This window comes from Trachymyrmex septentrionalis, unplaced genomic scaffold (genome assembly GCF_001594115.1).
Source record: "Trachymyrmex septentrionalis isolate Tsep2-gDNA-1 unplaced genomic scaffold, Tsep1.0 scaffold148, whole genome shotgun sequence".
NCBI lineage: Eukaryota > Metazoa > Arthropoda > Insecta > Hymenoptera > Formicidae > Trachymyrmex > Trachymyrmex septentrionalis.
The window spans coordinates 929,522-947,318 of NW_017304631.1; the positions used below are offsets into that span (position 1 = coordinate 929,522).

General features: G+C 39.9%; 3 protein-coding genes across 5 annotated transcripts in view; 1 reads left to right on the forward strand and 2 right to left on the reverse strand.

Moving 5' to 3' along the window:
- The window catches only part of LOC108745784, a 28,770-nt gene extending 23,154 nt beyond the window's left edge, over positions 1 to 5,616 (reverse strand). For both annotated transcript variants that reach the window (XM_018482133.1, XM_018482131.1), the window contains exon 1: positions 5,071 to 5,616. The gene's annotated coding sequence lies outside the window, so the exon portion shown is untranslated. The remainder of the gene's footprint in view (positions 1 to 5,070) is intronic.
- Positions 5,617 to 9,406: 3,790 nt separating this feature from the next.
- On the reverse strand, positions 9,407 to 14,442 carry LOC108745774. Its single transcript, XM_018482114.1, has 3 exons — positions 14,320 to 14,442; positions 10,813 to 13,240; positions 9,407 to 10,569 (listed from the first exon to the last, which is right to left on the reverse strand). Exons 1-3 carry the CDS (start codon positions 14,386 to 14,388, stop codon positions 9,818 to 9,820), a joined length of 3,249 nt encoding a protein of 1,082 aa, XP_018337616.1. The 5' UTR covers positions 14,389 to 14,442; the 3' UTR covers positions 9,407 to 9,817.
- Positions 14,443 to 16,432: 1,990 nt separating this feature from the next.
- LOC108745776 overlaps positions 16,433 to 17,797 on the forward strand; it is a 2,326-nt gene continuing 961 nt past the window's right edge. Inside the window, exons 1-2 of one of the 2 annotated variants that reach the window (XM_018482117.1) lie at positions 16,433 to 16,721; positions 17,307 to 17,408. In XM_018482117.1, coding sequence (XP_018337619.1) covers positions 16,581 to 16,721; positions 17,307 to 17,408 — 243 coding nt within the window. In that variant the 5' untranslated portion in view covers positions 16,433 to 16,580. Of the gene's footprint in view, positions 16,722 to 17,107; positions 17,409 to 17,797 lie in introns of those variants that run through there. The other variant, XM_018482118.1, reaches the window with a different exon arrangement.

A 17,797-nucleotide genomic window follows, 5' to 3' on the forward strand; every position in this document is an offset into this window, starting at 1 on the left:
AAGATCGACGGTGCAGTCTATTAAAAGACTGTCCGTAACAAAAATAACGGAGCATCGGGTACTGTTCCATCATGATTCGCAGCCGCCTAATTTCGTTTGGTACCAAGCAGGATGACCCGCCAGTCACTTTCGGTCACGCCCGGCGCGATGGAGAATTTTAAGGGATTCCTGACGTCAATCGGCTCCAGCGGAGGTGGAATTCTAAATGAGATCCCTCCCTCGTTTAACATCTATAATTATCAGCGACGAAATCGATACTCGTTATTGCTAGTAAAGAAATTCATGAGTTATGTGATTGATTTTATTCCATATTCGTACGTCCCACATGCGATATGATAAAACGAAGGAGGAGAGACATTCTTTTTATAATCGAGAATAACGGCATTATTATTTTTACTTGAAAGCATTGCATCGTTAACGATGACATCAGTCGGTTACAACGATGAACACCATGTAAAGCACCGTGTGAATCATCGTGCACCTTCCTTAAATGTAAACGTCGTACACCGCCGCGAAGTCATTAAACCTCATTTGACTTGTAGAGAATACCGCATATCCTCGAGGCACCGATTTGTAGAAACCAATAAGTGCGCGTATATATGCAAGCCAGCGAATCGTTTCCGATAGGAATAATACACTGTTAGAGATGTTGTTAAATTTCATTAAATTTTAAGTTACACAATTTGAATTTAATGACATTACATGAAATTTAGTGTATTTATAACTAAAAAGTATATTTGCGTATATATAATTTAATGTATTTTTCGAACGAAAATTTATGAAATTTAATGTACACGTTCATTACATTGAAATAACTCTCTCTCTCTGTAACTTAATTTTCAGTTAAATCATTCATTACTTTTAATTTCGTTCATAATCGCGAACTTCATTTACATGTAAAGGAAGCTCGTAGTTACATTTCTAACAGTGTACATAAAGATGACGATAGAGAAAAACCTGAATAACACGACGGTAATGTCGTAAGAAGCGATAAATATGTCATGAATCTCTAAAAAAAAAAAAAAAAAAAGTTTAACAATGAATCGTCGTTTTCTTCATCCTCGATAACAAGGAAATATGATGAATATTGGAATCATGAAAATTGCTCGCGCTATTTTTAGATATTACGATTAACATTCATATTCCATGCAAATTTTAATCCTCCGCTCCGAGAAAAATTTCTGATTGAAAATAAACAAATCAGAAAATCCTGATTGTATTAATGGGTGATTATATTTTTGGTTATCTCTCAATTAGAATTATATTGAATTCAAATAAGAAAATCCTGATTCGTCCGTTTTCAATCAGAATTTTAATTAATGCAATTAAATTCTTTTTCCTGTGCGTCTGCAATTATATTTTTACTCCATTTGCAATCTGGGTCTCTTTTGTCATTTTTAGCTTTAAAAAACATTCAGAGTTACTTTTAAATACTCTCTCTACATTACGTTATCGAATAATTTCTTTTAATTCAAATGTTAAAAACCATTAATAAAAACTGAAATTTGCGAAAAAAAAATCAGAGTGAAATTTGAGAGTGAGATTTCGCTTGTGCCAAAAAAAGACTCGGATTGCAGAGGAAGGATTGAGAAAAAAGTTCAACAATTTCGCAAACCACCGGATACTTTTCACGCGTCCGAGGAATATTTTCACATAATATTCATAAATACGAAAGAGAATCAGTCGTTAATTTATCTACGCGTTATAAAAATATATTCTTCGGTGGTTCACTCGCGGTTAATGGCGTGCCATAAATTTTCGATACACAGCCGAAACACGAAACGTGTAGAAACTTGCGTGGCTATATAATCCGATACTAAAATAAACCGCGAAAATTCCGCGGAGCAAAAAAGCAATATCGAAAGCGGTTAACACGGCTCGACGTTGCGAAGCAAAGGTCGGCTATACGCTCGGCTACGATCCCGAATGCGAAATATATTACGTAAGTTAGTATAAATCCGAAACTTTCTAAAACGCGCGCCGAGGCGTCGCGTCGCGTCGCGTCGCGCCGTCTCCGAGTTGCGATCTTGATTCCGTTCACGGTGGCCTACGTGGGCTTTATCACCGACGAGATACTATTAAAGACCCGTCAACCCTGGGCAAATTTTCGGCGATGTAAAAAGGGCCCCAACGGCCCGGAAGTGATTGAAGAACGTTGACAATTGATATAAATTTGCTATTATTACATAAATATTTGGCTTATATTAAATTCATGATTTTTCATTACATGAATGTTCCATAAATAAATATGCATACTTGTAAAGCTGCAGTATCCTATATATTGTAGAAAAATTACAATTTTTTTTCTCCGCAGTTATCATCTCTGTTGATAATCGAACTTCGACGATAAAACACTGAAATCACAATTTTAAAGAAAAATCGAGTATTATTGTGTTCTAAATGCATAAATACGTCTATTACAAACTAATAAATCATAAAATAATTAAATCATACAATATTATCAGTTTTTAACTCTTAATCACTTCAATATTCACCAGGACGCGAACTCCCATAAGGATGTCGGTCTTTAATAGGATCTTGTCGGTGGCTTTATTGACAATCGTACGAATCAATGTGTAAAATTCAAAGAGAATTTCACTGAATGTATTTCCCATTTGCCCATTCATCTCTCGACCACCACTGAATTTCGATCTTTATTTGTTTTTTTTTTAAATACAGAATATTCTTTAAAGAGACATCTTGAGACGAAAATTCCAATATCAAAAAATATCGAGGATACAATAGTTATTAGAACTCTTTTTCTTATCATACATACCTACTTCACTTTAAGTTACAAAAGTATACTGCCATTCAGAAGATTCAGCCATAGAAAACAAACCTCGTGTTAGCGAATCGTGTTGTCTAAAGTTGCGCGTTTAGGTGTGGGTAGCATTTTGCTTGTACCTACCATGGAACATGTCGCAATGTGAATCCCAATCGGAATTATTCTGTTTTCTCTAGAAAACACACAGAAATCTAGGGGATGATTGAATAATTTCGATCGGAATCCATTCCGATTCTTGTTCCATAATAGATGCCTTGAATGCACGAATTTCAAGCGTATAATACGTATAATTCGCTAATTTGAAATGCTTATAATTGAAAAACGTTTGTAGCCTTGACATTTTGGTATTAAGATTTTCGTCTCAAAATAATCTTAAGAATCTCTCGTTAAGCGTTGTTACGGCCTTCATCGGACACCCTGTATGTATACGCGAGTCTATTATGCGCTATTTTGAAATATTTACCTGGCCCGCTTAACTGGACCGTGAACTGTCGAAAATAATAACATTACGCGACGATGCCGATGGTATGTACCACCGGCTCGTCCACCGGAACCTTCGGCCTTTTATTTTCGCGTTACGAGGGGAGAGGGGGGGGGGCGGAGAAGGCGGGAAAAAAGAAAAAGGAACGGCCGTGGAGAAACGTCGATCGGTTCGTTGCGCTGAACGCCTGGCGCGTTGCAATGGAACCGAGCGTTTCGAATGTTAACTCTTTGACAGATTACGCAAAGTCGTGCTACGGAAATATAATGTATGCGGAATAAGTCAAAGTTAATAAACGAGTACGCATACTTTAACTCTCCTCGCGTCGAAACTTTTTTTTTCCTCAGCGTTTTTATATCAACAGTATACATCTTTAGGTCTCCAATTGTCAAATATACATATACAGGGTGTCTCTTAAGGTCGCAGCCGCATTGGGGGCGTAGAATGGGTGCAAGAACAAGAAAATTTTATGTCATTTTGCAATTTTCGCAATAGTTAACAAGATATTAATTACTAAAAATTACCGAATATTGAACTTTACGGAAAAACTGTAAGAGACAAAAGTTGTTTATTTCCTTCTCATAAAGTTCTGAGAATTTTTTCAGAATTTTTTAATACCGTACTTTCTCATGATAATAAAAGTAAGAAAATGCAGTACTAAAAAGTTGATAAAAAATTCTGATAAAAGTCTTATTTTATGAGAAGAAAATAAACAATTTTTATCTCTTATAGTTTTTTTTTTGTAAAATTGATAATATTTGAGAAAAAAATTATATAAGACTAATATTTGGCCATTTTTAGTAATTAATATCTTGTTAACTATTGCGATAATTACAAAATGGTATAAGACTTTTTTGTTCCCCTTGACTCATTCTACACCTCCAACGCGGCTCCGACCTTACTTAACAGACACCCTGTATACGTCAAATAGTTATGGACGAGTTTTATGGGAGATTAAAACCAAAAAAATGACCCTCCATTTGAAAATTATCTATTCTTTTTTTTTTTATGTTAACGAATTCCGCGGTATCTGTGTCACGAATTGACATTTCAGAATAGCATTTTAAAGTAGCCGATATGGCTTCGTACATTTGAATAATTTCTTGAGCAAAAAACTTAACGTTACAGCGAGACGTGTTTCTATCGGTGGCCTTTATAGGACATGTGATAGTATCGCTAGCCAAGGGAAATCCCGCCAATAAGCCACAACGCCTGACATCGCGGTTCGTATTTACATATTGTTTAGGCGTGGACAGGAAAATTCGCGCCTCCGTAACCGTTTCGATATCGGGAAAGTAATGGGGCGATATGCGAACGTACGTGTTTCAAAATCATTATCGGATGTAAATTTACATCTATCGAATTCTAATGCCGGCCAGTAATATTCCTTTATTCGCAGAAACAAATATTAATCTTCTCATGCTCATTTCTCATTTCCGCTAATATAGATTAACTTTAATCTCTCGGTTCAACTTATCCTTCCTCTTTTTCTTATTTTTCCGTTTCTACTGTAGATAAGCTGTAATCTTGGTTTAACTTACTTTTAATCTCATTTTAACTGTAAGCATTAAAAAAAGGATAAAGATTAAATTAAACCCCGAGGTTAAAGCTGATCTTTTATTTCCGCAATAAAGGAATATTATTGCAGAAAATTAAGTAAAAGTATCATCGATAGCGAATTAAAAAAGGAACGGTAAAATTATACGGTCTATTTTGGAAGAGCGTACCGGGTCCATTTCGTCGAGCGTTAAAAGGGTTGAAAGCATCCGGCTGCGACACGACGAGAAAACAGGAAGATACTCACCGTAAAAATATCCCCGATTCGACAGCCTCCTTCCCGCTCGTCTTTTTTCACCGCGCCGCGATCCGCAGGTAAGTTCAGACGGATGAATTCAGCTGGCTCGCTCGGTGCGGCTGCGAGTGGCTGCGGGGAGGAGAGTCGGCTAAGTCGGCTGCGCGGCTGGCCGTTGCCCCGAGTAGCCCGAGTGTCAAACGGCACGGACAATGGCTCGTCCTGACGCTCGCCCGCGCCGGCCGCATGTCAGGGACGCGTGCTCCGAGTGCTCGGCGACCCGAAGGGGAGAGAAGGAGGGGAAAAAAGCGAGTTTGACGAAAAAGAAAGGGTGGGAGATCACGGCGTTTCCTTTGTTTTTTTTTTTTTTTTTTTACACCCGTGAGCGCCCTCCGCACTTTCGCAGCGACGCCACGAGAGACGCGTTCCCCCGCGTGCGAGAGACACGCTACCCCCTTCGACTTGAACGTGGAAAAGGCGCGCGTCCGACCGTTGTACGCGCCTGTACACGCCGCGCGACGCACCGTAACGGACTGAACTGACTGAAGTGAGCGGGTAATACTCCGAGCTCGCCGTACCGAGCCGAACCGAATCGAATCGAATCGCCGACATCGCCGCGCCACGATGGACGCGAGCACGCCCGATCGCTGCGCGACCGGCCGCCGAGACCCGAGACTGGCCGAAACGCGCGGATTTTATTGTCCTCTCGCCCCCTCGCCCCTCCCACTCTCTCTCTCTCTCTCTCTCTATCTCTCTCTTTCTTTGTCTCGAGTTTCTCGTTTTGCCCGTCGTTTATTCCCCTCTCATTCTCTTCTTCTTCTTCTTCTTCTTCTTCTTCTTCTTCTTCTCCTCTCTCTCTCTCTCTCTCTCTCTCTCTCTCTCTCTGTCTGTTTGTCTCTATCTCACCCGTATATGGGATGCCTAGCAACGGCATCAGTGGAAACCTCCAACGCGCTGAACTCTTTCTTTCCTCCACTCTTCTACTCCCTCGATCTTGAACGATGACGACGACGGGGGCTCTGCCCTTTGACAAAAACTTGATCGCGACGGATTGTCGCGATTCACCGAAGCGAGGTGACAAGAAAGGTCACACGCAAGTCGTCTCGGTCGTGTCGATGCCTCGTTAACGAAACGTCGTTCTGCCCGAATTGAGATTCCATAATCGCATTCTCTCACGCATGGGGAGATCCTCTCGTGTTTCGTCGCGTGGTAAAAGTTTTACAACATGTAGAGAAAAACGTAAGGCGGTAAGATGCGTGTAAGCCGTAAGCGAATCGACCACAATCAGTCCATAGGTAATAACGTACTCTCTAAATTCTTTAGATAAAATAAGATTCCACTCAAAAGAATTTAGAGTTTCAATTTTCCCTCTTTAATTGAATCTGTCTCGATAAAGAGAGTGGCTCAATGTTCAATCTTGAAGTGATGGGCTCTTTCTATGATAAGCTATTATCCTAAGCTTTCAGTCTTAAGCTTTCAGTTTCTTAAGTGTCACTCACAATCGATGTGGGGAGAGACTAATCGAATATGAATCGATTTCTTACGACTTTTTAAGACTTAAAGAGTTTAGGCTCTAATTAAAAACTGAATGACTTATCGTAGAAAAACCCATGAGATTCACTCTTTCACTCTTCAGAGCGACAATTCGCTCTAAATGAAATTTTTACAGAGTAAGAGGTAACGAAAATGTTCATTTGCTTTACTGCTTACGTTTTTTGTGTGCCATAGCCTTAACGCTGTGGCGCGTGATCGCGATTTGCTTCCCCTCGTGACAAGAATCCGTCATCCGTTTACCTTTTTTAGAATTTCGCGATGACGTATCTCTGTGCAAATCGCGAATTTGTACGTCGATACAAATTGCCGGTCACATGAGCCGATACAGATACGGCCGACTTGTCAGCTGCGATGGTTTAACGAGCGCCGCAAACATACGTCGCGCGCATTGGCATTTTACGAAAGGCGGCTTGTAGGCGGGCACGTGAGTGCCACATAAATTGATAATAAAAGAAAAAGAGAGAGAGAGAGAGAGAAAGAGAGAGAGAGAGAGACCCGCGCTCCATTAAACGTACAGTCCCTGTACGTTTTAGGAAGCGACCGGTTTAAACTGGTTATAGTTACATTTGACCACGGCCGCTCGCGGCCGCAAATGTCAATAACGTGTCGCGAAATGTCACGTAAATAGTGAAAAATTCTCCAGCGGAAAAATCTGCATTGAAGTATGTGAAACACGCATGATCTTTTACTGAGCAAACTCGCGATGTATTTACGATGAATAGATTGATGCTTGCGGAAGAAACTCATATTAAAGGAAAAAAAAAAAAAAAAAAAAAAACAAGACAAAACATTGTGAGATGCTCCTCTTTTCTCATAATTTTTCTACAAATTGGAACATTTTTCAGAGTTGCAGAAAAAAAATCTACATATTTTCTTAGAATTTTTTTCATATCTCGTGAATTCTACTTGTGTATCTTTGTTCTTTCAGATTTTTCATTCTGTAATTTCTGAAGAAATATTTTAAAGATTTCTTCTCAGATCTCATCAGAGATTATAGAGAAAGAGAAATGCTAGAAATCTTAAAATATTTCAGATATACATGTATGAAAATTTCTAAAAGGAAGGTGTAAACTATTTACACAGGCATTTGTTTAAAAAGTGTTCTAATTTAGAATTTGAAAAATGAGAAATTTCCTAAATAGAGAGTTATTATGAAAAATTCTGAGAAAAATTTTCACCAGGGCTGTGACTTCCATTTGATTTCCGCTTTATTTAACCGGTAAACAGCAATCTGATACGACCGTGTTTGTATTATATGTATGCGCACGCCTTTGTAAATACTTCACAGATAATCATGCTCTGTCTATACAGCTATAATTTAAATTTCGAGTCTGGCACGTGTACCAATTATATCGGCAATCTGCCTGGACTCATTTACGCGTTCGCGTCGTATTTTCCAAGATCCTTCGAATTTCGAGCGCGTATGTAATCAAGTCGGCACTTTTGAACGTGAAGTCGATGAAGGGTGACAAAGAAAAACCTTTGCGTAAGGAAGCGATCGCCTCTTAAGGCCGGAGCATAAACTTATGCATAATGCATAAAACTTAAAAAAAAATCAATCACTCAAAGACTTTTATTTCAAGGAAAGAAAGGAAATGAAGGACTTTGATTGGTACATTTTTTTCTTTATGTATTATACGTTATGCAAGACTCTGTGCTTCCACCCTCAGAAAAAATACGGAGAAACAATTTGTAGGAACGTAGGTTGTACCTAATGATTTGTTTTTGACAGGGAACATTCGCGACTTTCGACAAGGAGTACGGCTCGGAGTGGCTTATTTTTTTTTTTTAAATAACCTGACACTGAGGAATCCCGCACGAAATGATTTTTGCAGGAAAGGATTTGTTTATCTAGGGAAATGATATATCGCGGCATAATTATCCCATCCACGCTTTCTTTCTCCTAAAAATCGCGCCCGTACATATTGTCTGCTCTTCGACAAGATTACGAGCGCTCGCGATTAATATCGATGATTAATAGCGAGCCCGCGTGGGTGAAATATGTTTATATATTTACATACGTTTGCTGAAAGCGATTCGCGGGTTCGGCACTATGGCGGATAAAAAAAAACATTCGGAATTTCTTCGTGTCGGACAGCCGCGCGAGAAGTCGCGTTTGAGAAGTTCGTGAATTTGCCAATCCCGCGATCGCGATCGCGAGAGGAAAAAAAAAAGAAAAAGAAAAAGGTCACTCTCGCGTGGTGACCGAATAACTATCGGCGAAATGAAGCGGATTCGCCGTGGTCGTAAAGGTATATCCTGAGGATGGAGAATTAATTGGCTCGATAGCGCGACACGGCGCTTATTTCGAGCGTAAATTCAAATGTAATCGCTCGCTGTGCGAGCGGGACCGTTTAATAAGACAGATTACGCGCCGGGCACCGGCCATGTCAAATTTACTTCTCATTGTGTTCTATCGTATGCCCCGCTTATCCGTTTATGCCGTTTATTCACGCCGGACCTCGTCCGCTACTTGCTCGCCGCAGAACGAGAATGTGCTGAACGTCGAGCGTTGCTGTTTGCTCGAGTGCTTGCTAAAAAGGGAAGCCAAGTCTTCCCCAGCAAGAACAAGAAAGAATCTCAAAGTATCTCACATAATTGTATCTTTAACGAATATCGTAATTTCTATTTCCGATTCTTGCAAACTTATCTTGTCGATTTTCTTAGTCTAGTAAACAAACTGTATATAAATAGACTGAAGAGAATTGTTCATGTTAATACAATTGTCAAAATACGATTATTTTCAGAATTTACAAAATTTATCGAAAAAAATGTCTAACAATTTCTTTTTTTTTTTTAAACGTTCAATAATAACACTTTAGCTGCTTGTAATATAAATTTGTTGCTGGAAAACGCTGACCAGAGATCTTATTAACGTGACTCTAATTGATCCATGTTGCGACGTCAACGACGGCCTTTGAGAAAGAATAATTTATAATTCGTATGAGTCTCACGACGGTCCGATTAAATATAGACAGCTACTAAATTAAATCTCCGGGCCGAGTAATCGTTTACAGCCGAATTCGATAAACGTTCTTGTCTTCAATAATTGTAATTAGCTTCTCCCGTTACGTTCCACGATATTTTTTGCCTCTGACCCGATTAAATGGACGGAAAGTACGCTAAACGGAGCACGTGAAGCGACGGCCATATAATTACATAACAGCTATAATAACATTATTTGCTAAAACGACGTAATTTTAAATCAATAAACTCCGATCTCGTCTCGGCCTTTTACGCGTCGATTAACGCCTTTCACGCCTCTCTCGGATATCCTTTTAATCTGACTATGGCGAAATGGATCTACGATCCCTCTCGTATGATGCATCGCTGTTTTACGGGCCAGTCTCCCGCTGAGTTTCTTCAGCCGCTTCTTCAACCTGTAGATTTGCTCCCGTTCCTTGCGACGCCTTTGTTCCCTGTCGTTCCCGCTCAGCCTGCCACGAAGAGATTTTTGCTGCAAGTATTCCGCCACCTTCTTGCTTTTGGAATAAGGTATTTCGGTGTCTATCATTTTGTACCGCTTCTTCGTCGCAATTTGGTCTCGACGATGCGACATCCTCGCCCTGGAGACATCGTGTGACGTCGCGATTGCGCTGGCGCTGATCGCCCGCATCTTCGCCAACCGTCTCAACTGACGACGATGATGGAGATTCGGGATCTCGCACATGCCGCGTATTCGCGGACGTTCAAGTTTTATTTTAATTGTATCTAACGGCGGCCCTTTAGCTATCACGCAGTCGCCACTCTCGCAGGATGAGCTCTCCGGAGGACATAAGGTCATGCACTCGCCGCTCTTCTCTTTGGTAACGCACTCGCAACTCTTGTCACATTCCTGAAAGCTCGTCGCCGGAGGATTATCCTCGTTGCAGCCTTCCGTCACGGAGTCGCAGCTTGTTTCACAGGACCTCACCGATGTTTCGAATTCGTATTTTTCTAAGCAGATCTGCGCGCAACCTGTGCGTTGCATTTCACAGTATGTTAATCTTGGAAATTTATTTATGCAGCTACGTGTGTTTTAAAATACATTAAAGTTTATTATTTATTTATGTAACGTATCTGTTAAATGAATAAATGTGTATAATATGAGAAGTATATTTTTCAACCGAAAGACTATATTGTCGGTACAATTGGAAATTGTCATTTTCTCTTTTATACTGCAAAAAGAATTGTGTAAAGTGTAATGTAATGTTATTTTACCTTTCGTAGTCGGCGTTTCAATCAATTCTGTTGTTGAAACTGTAGAGTCTGAGTGATACGATGGCTCAGTAGTATCAAGAGTGGAAGTCTGCATCGTCGGCGTCATCGAGAGCAGAGTACTTTGTTCAGTAATGCATTCAGCCGACTCGCAGGCGGGGACAGGTGTTGCGGTTGGTATTATCAAGGTCTTCGTCGAAATTCCGAAATCAATGTGTGGTGTGAAAATCTTTGTTACGATCTTCGAACGATTCAGTTCTATTACCACCTTGGCATCCACGATCGGTATCTCCGTAGGTGATATCGTGGTTGTCGTCATGGTCGTCGTTGTGGGAGTTGTTGTAGGCAATGTTGTACTGATCGTTGTGGGCACAGTTGTAGGAGTAGTTGTACTGATCGTTGTGGGCAACGTTGTGGGCAACGTTGTGGTAGTCGCAGGCACTTCTGTGGTAGTCGTAGGCACTTCTGTGGTAGTCGTAGGCACTTCTGTGGTAGTCGTAGGCACTGTTGTGGTAGTCGTAGGCAATGTTGTGGTAGTCGTAGGCAATGTTGTAGTTGTTGGCAACATTGTCGTAGTTGTAGATAATGTTGTAGTTGTTGTTGGCAACAACGTCTCTTCTGTGGGAGTCGTAAGTAATTCTATAACAGGCAAAGTCGTAGGTAACGTCGTAATTGTTGTAGGTAATGGTGTAGTTGTCGCAGCTGTCGTAGTGGTTGTGGGCATAGTTGAAATTGGCACCGTGTGATCGGTCACATAGGTAGACGTTAACATAGTTGTCATCGGCGTAGTCGAAGTTTTCTCAGGTTCATCCTTGGACCTTTTTGAATCTTTTGTAGTGTAGGTAGTTTCAATAGGCATTGTAATCGTTTTGAATTTACGATAGATTGTATTGCGTTGAATCGTAGTCTGTTTTTCGTCTGTTAGGCCTGTAGTTAGCAATGTTGTGTTAAAACGTTTCTTTGATACTTTAAACGGGATCTCTACCGAGCGTCTTGAATCCGGAATGTCCACGCACTCCTCGCTCATCTCCAGAAAGTCTTTGATGGTATCTTTGATTAGAGAATTTATCCATTTACAACGTAAAATCAGTTTTAGACCTATTCGCAGGCAAGTTCGCGGAACATTACAGAGAATCTCAATGGGGACGTCCTTCACGTCCTGCAAACTCTTCTTGATTTCATCGATCTTCTCCATCATGTAGAGGTAGCTCGGCACTCGTCGCAAGTTCTCATAGGCATCGAACAGTTCCAGCAGCTCGTCGAGGCTTTCGATCATACGGCTCTTGTGCCAGAATTTCGCGTACATCCGCAGAGACGTCGCGATGTTTTTGGCAAAGTCGATGTCAATCAGCTGCCCGGTGATCTCCATCATCAGCTGAGCGGGAGTGGCCTGCTGATATTTTTGCACTTTGAGATACTTTTCCACCACGTTGAATTTGTTTAATTTTATCACTAGGTATCTCTTAGCCTCGATGACGTCTTTCTCAATTAGATCATCAGGCAGCACGAGATCGAAGAGGTATTGAACGTGAATCGCCTGGTTCTCGTAGACGTTACCGAGCAAGTGGATATTCTCGTCGATCGTGCCAACGTCGTCGGCGATTCTTCTCGCAATCAGGAGCGCGTACTTTTTCAGATCGTTGTCCGAGGATTTCTCGGCGTATATACCGACGTAGTACTTAAGGAAAAAATTCATAGTACGGAACTTCCTCAGCTCCACCGTCGACACTGAAATTTCGACGGTGGTCCCCGAGATTTCACGAAAGTGTCGTATAACTTCCCTCTCGGCGAGGCGAACATCGTCGTCGTAGTTATCGTATCTCGCATTATATAAAAGTCCAGAGAGTAGATTGGGCGTGATTACCAGCACTTCTCGCTGCAGGAGTCTCAGCAATGTCGCCAGAGAGAAACCTCTGGGATATTGCTGCGATATCTTGGACGAATGATACACGTGGTACGTGATATTCAACGCGGCTGTATTGTGATCATCGGGATGCGGAAGATCGTGCTGCTTTCTGATTCCGCGGCAGATGCTGGTGCTACTCCTCAGACAGGATTCCCTAGCGTGTTTGTAGATCTCGGTACAGATCCTGGACGGTCTCGTATCCTGGTTCCTCAGAACACTGGGGATTAGGTCGAACACGTCGTACTGCCGCTTGAAGATCTTCCAATATATCTTGTGCAACGCATCCACTTCTGCAACACTGAAGTCATCATAATAATCGTACAGGAGGCTGCCGAAGGTGTCGACTATTCGCGCTCGCAGGAGTGCACCGAAATACAGCAAGTGCTCCGTGGCTTCTTGCAATCTGTAACTCTCTTTTGTCGCCACGAAATTCAGCTGCTCGAGAAAGTCGCGGCTCGTCAAGATTATGTTGTCGTTCGAAATCACTGATATCTCGTCGTGTCTGTGGAATTCATAGTCCACCGCCTAGAGAAATTAAGAAATAAAACAACCCTCTTGAAACAGCTGAGAGAGATCAACTTCTCTCTTTGACACGTTTTTTTTTTTTTGTAAATAGATAAACATTTAATTAATCTGTAATTTAATTAATATTTCTATAAAATAGTATTTATTTTGTTTTGCCTTATTTTTAAAACGTCATGAAAGTACTCAATATGCAAAAGAAAGTTTGACAAAACTAAAAATCCAAGTTGACATGGTGGATGTCCATTTCGATCGATTATGCAAAAACATCGATTAATAACTTTATCGGTTAATTCTCTTAATTCCGTGGACATCTGGCATGATTTTTCATTTCTATTATTTTCTTTTTCTGTTGGGTCGCAAAGAATTTAACGACCTTTATTGAACATCGTTCTCACTGTTAACTTGTTCAATAATACACCGACGATATTGGGATGTAATGCCGTTATTCGTCAGAGTCTATTATTCCTAACTTGGTTGAGTTGGTGTCTCTAATTTGACAAAAGATAACCCAATAAATCTCGGCTGAATTGATGTCTCTAATTTGACAAACGATAACCCAATAAATCTTTCAAGAAATGGGTGAATACAATCTCTCTCGTCGGATAATATATACGATTTTATTATGAAAGAATCACAAACGCGCGTTTTTACAGCTAAAAATAAATTTGCTTTAAATATTAAAACGCACATATTAATTAATATTCTAAAAGCTCCCAGTTATTTATTTCAGTTTAAAAAATTTACCATCTTTTTTTATTTATAGAAAAAAATACTAAAAATATATGTATATTTTAATATAAATATTATAAATATTAAAATGTAAATACTAAAGTACATTTTACTTAAATTTTAATTTACGTTTTTTTTTTTTGAATAAATTTCAATTTATTTTAATGTACGTTGAAATTAATTTAAAAATTAATGAGGTGATAAATAAAAAGATTAAAAATAAATTCTAATTACAATTAAAAAATAAATTAAAAGATTTTATTAAAATTTAACCCATCTCTCCTCAATCTCCCTCTTTTTCTCTCTTCCCAACTTTCTTTCACGACAAGATCGGGATAGTCCCGACTCACCTGCGCTGATAACACGACCAGTAGGATCAAAGTAAACCCGATCTCTCGTATCGCGATCCGCGATGACATTGCCGGTGCCGTAACTCACTCGCGAGACGACGCAGACTTCGCTCCGACAACAATGCAAACCGATCAAGCTGTCGCGTAGCTTATATAAGGTGTGCGTATATGTCTTTATGACGTGCACGTGGGTGAGGACGGTTTGTGCGGTAGTCGCTATGCTGTGTGGTCCAGGTGCACGCGACGAAATTGAAATGAATCATGACGATATGGAGATCGCCCTGGGAACTCGAGTTTCACTTATCTCGCGATCTTAACGCCTCGCATTTTACGTTCTTTTTATCTACAATAAGTATTTGATCGCTCGAAAACCGCTTTCCTAAACGTTATATCCATAATTACAACTTGTGATCTAATAACACTTGTCGTTAAAAATTCTCTTAAAAATTTGGATTGGGAGCGCTCTTATCTATATATATATATAAGCTACTGTGTTTCACTTTTCAAGACCGGATCGATCTCTGTCTTACTGTTACTCAGCCTCTTGAAGATTAATATTTTAATTTAATTTAATTTATTGCAAGTGTAAAAAATGAAGCACTAGCAAGACTGTTATTATGAGTCTAATTATAATAATACAATGTGAATACAATAGAAAAATAATAATAACATAAAAGCATCAAAGTAATTGATAGGGTTGGGTAAGTTAATGTTTTCTTTTTAAATTAAATTAATTTAATGTTAATGGCTTATAAAATTAATAAAATTAAATTAAAAGTTGAAAAAATAAAGAATTAACTCAAGTTTAGAAAACAATTAATTTTGAAAAAAATTATTTTTGAGATTAGAATAATTTTTCTTAGAAAAGGATTACTTTAAATAATCCTTACAAATATGGATTATTAGGTAAATTAAATTTTATATTCATATTGCATGTTATTTATACATACATAATAAAAGTCACACCATAAGAAATTTTTGTTAAAATCTTGCGACAGAGAAGGATATACGTTTGCATCATTTCTCTTTCTTTAACCTTTATCTAACTTTCTTTAACTTCTGAAACGACTGTTTATGCACTTTACGACTACATCGATTAGATATTTGTTATAAAAAATTCAGAAAATGAATGGACGTGCAGCACTGTTCTACAACAATTCTTCATCTAAGGCTCATTTCATATTTATGTGCTGACATATAACCTTTATAATATCTAAAATTAGTGTAATTTAAATATAAGTGGGAATTGACAAAATCTAGCAAGTCAATAAAAACTGACTACCATATAATGTGACTTTTATTATAGAGTCTCTCATCATAAAATCATTGAACTTTTTCTAAATTAATTCTCTAATGTGTAAGACCTTATGGGGAAAAAAATACTAGCATTAGAGAGAAGAAAGATAAAAAAGAGATAGAAAAATTTTTAATTTAAAAAAGTTAATAAATTAAAGTTTAAAAGTAACTATAAATTAAGTTCAAAATCAATGCATTTAAAATTAACTAAATTAAGTTCAAAATTATTACTTTTTTAATTTTTTTTTTTTTTTTTAATTAGTTACTACTCAACTCTGGAATTGACAGGAAAAAAAAAAGAGAGTAAGAATTAAATACATTGTCACGCGCGCGCGCGCGAACATATTTATAAAACATACGCGCGTAGGTAGAATACAGTGCAAACGAAATACAATTACAAAGTATAATACAAATCAAATCAAGAACAGGCAAATATAAAATCATTTTGATTTTTTATTGACTTTTATGTATCCCTTGGGAAGCGCATGCATCGAATATACTGCCGCGTAATGAGCCCTAATGCGTACGATAATAATGATAATAACAAAAAGTCAAAACCGATCCAAGAAACATTTTGGAACATTTCACGAGACAATATTATAGCAACGTTGCTACAATGTCGCTGAAATTTTCTAAAGTGTCTCTTGCTTATTGTGGAGAAAATTGGTATAGGAGAGAAATTAATATTTGATCGAGATCAGCCCCGATCGAAGTCCAACTGTTTCCAAGGAGGGTGCCGCGACTTCGCGAAGCTTTATCCGTAATTCTACCCGCCTTCGGTCGAGCTTGCGCAGTTTCCATGCCAATATGGATTCTTTGAGCGATGCATGCCTCGCGCCAAGGGCGCGACGATTTCCACGGAATTTCGCGTCCGAGAGAGTACTCGCGAACGATCGCTCGTCGCGACGCCCGACGTTTTCGGGTAGCGGCCCATTGTATTAGTTATATAGTTGGAACCTAGCGTCATGTCCGAGGACTATCAGCATGCCTGCGAGAGGGCAGAATTGCTAGGCTTGCCGAAGCCTAGCGAGGAGGAGTGGAGGCGGTCGCAGACGGCGCAGAGCGAGAATCGTCGCGACGTCGACGATGACGATGCTGCATTACAGGTAACTGCGCTGCTGCGCTAAGAATTTCAAGTCGGGCAGGACCTGTTTGAAAATATATCCCTAAAATAGCAGCCTGAATTTTATTTCATTGGACACGCCCATTGGCGAACGAGCTATCTCTGATACGTTTCACCAATCACGAATCAACGAGTATTAATTTCTTTTTTTTTTTTTCATCGTCGTAAAATAAAAGAACGCAATCAAGAGGAGGGGGTGGGGGGAGGGGGGGAGAGAGAGCCGAGTGACATAGTTTGTACTTATCTATACTCTTGCACCTTTTACCAATCTTTTTTATTCCCCTATTCTTTTTTCATTCATCCTCTCTCTCTCTCTCTCTCTCTCTTTCATATGTTAATGAGCGGCTAACGCACTTAACGGCGATATCGCAATCATGATAGACATTACGCAGCAGAATCGGGTTGCGCGTCCACGTGCAACGAGTCGGACCGTCGCGTCGGGAATAAAATCGCTGACGTCGCGAAGTCGATCGCAGGGGTTCATTAACGCCGACGGACGGACGAACGGACGGTTCACGCGTGTCCGCGATGCGAATTTCCTCACGACGACGCTCTCTCTTATCTCTAGGAGTTGGATTACGTGGACGATGCGGCGGGACGCGTCGGCGGCGGCCTGGACGAGCTGAACAGCATTCTGAGCACCACGCAGAAGAAGCTCAACAGATTCAAGGTGACTTGGGATAATTAATTGCCGAGCGAGCCTGCGCGCACTTATTTCGCATGTTGCTCGAATTAATTATTATTTTGTCATAACGATAGCGCGGAATTTTTACGACCGATACGACCGGATCGCTTTATGTCCTTACCCGCTCGCAAATTGATAACGCTTTCCTCCTGCACCGCCGGTTCCCCGCCGTCGGTTCTCCACCGCCGGCCCCGCGTCTAAAATGAATTGTTCGTCATGAGATTCGTAAACTACACGCTGACGAATTACAAATAAATCCACACGTTACACGTCTTCAAATAGATACTGCATGTTTTTTTTCTTCATATTTTTTTCATCGCGCGAGATGAGAGAAAGAGAGAAGGGCCGGCGGGGGGGGCAGGGGCGGGGAGAGG

Bases quoted from the DNA above. Each gene is read 5' to 3' on its own strand.
- LOC108745774 (XM_018482114.1), bottom strand. From the start codon at position 14,388: ATGTCATCGCGGATCGCGATACGAGAGATCGGGTTTACTTTGATCCTA. The intron at 13,241-14,319 runs GTGAGTCGGGAC...TAATTTCTCTAG, and splicing joins TGGTCGTGTTATCAGCGCAG to GCGGTGGACTATGAATTCCA. The intron at 10,570-10,812 runs GTAAAATAACAT...TGCAACGCACAG, and splicing joins TGAAACGCCGACTACGAAAG to GTTGCGCGCAGATCTGCTTA.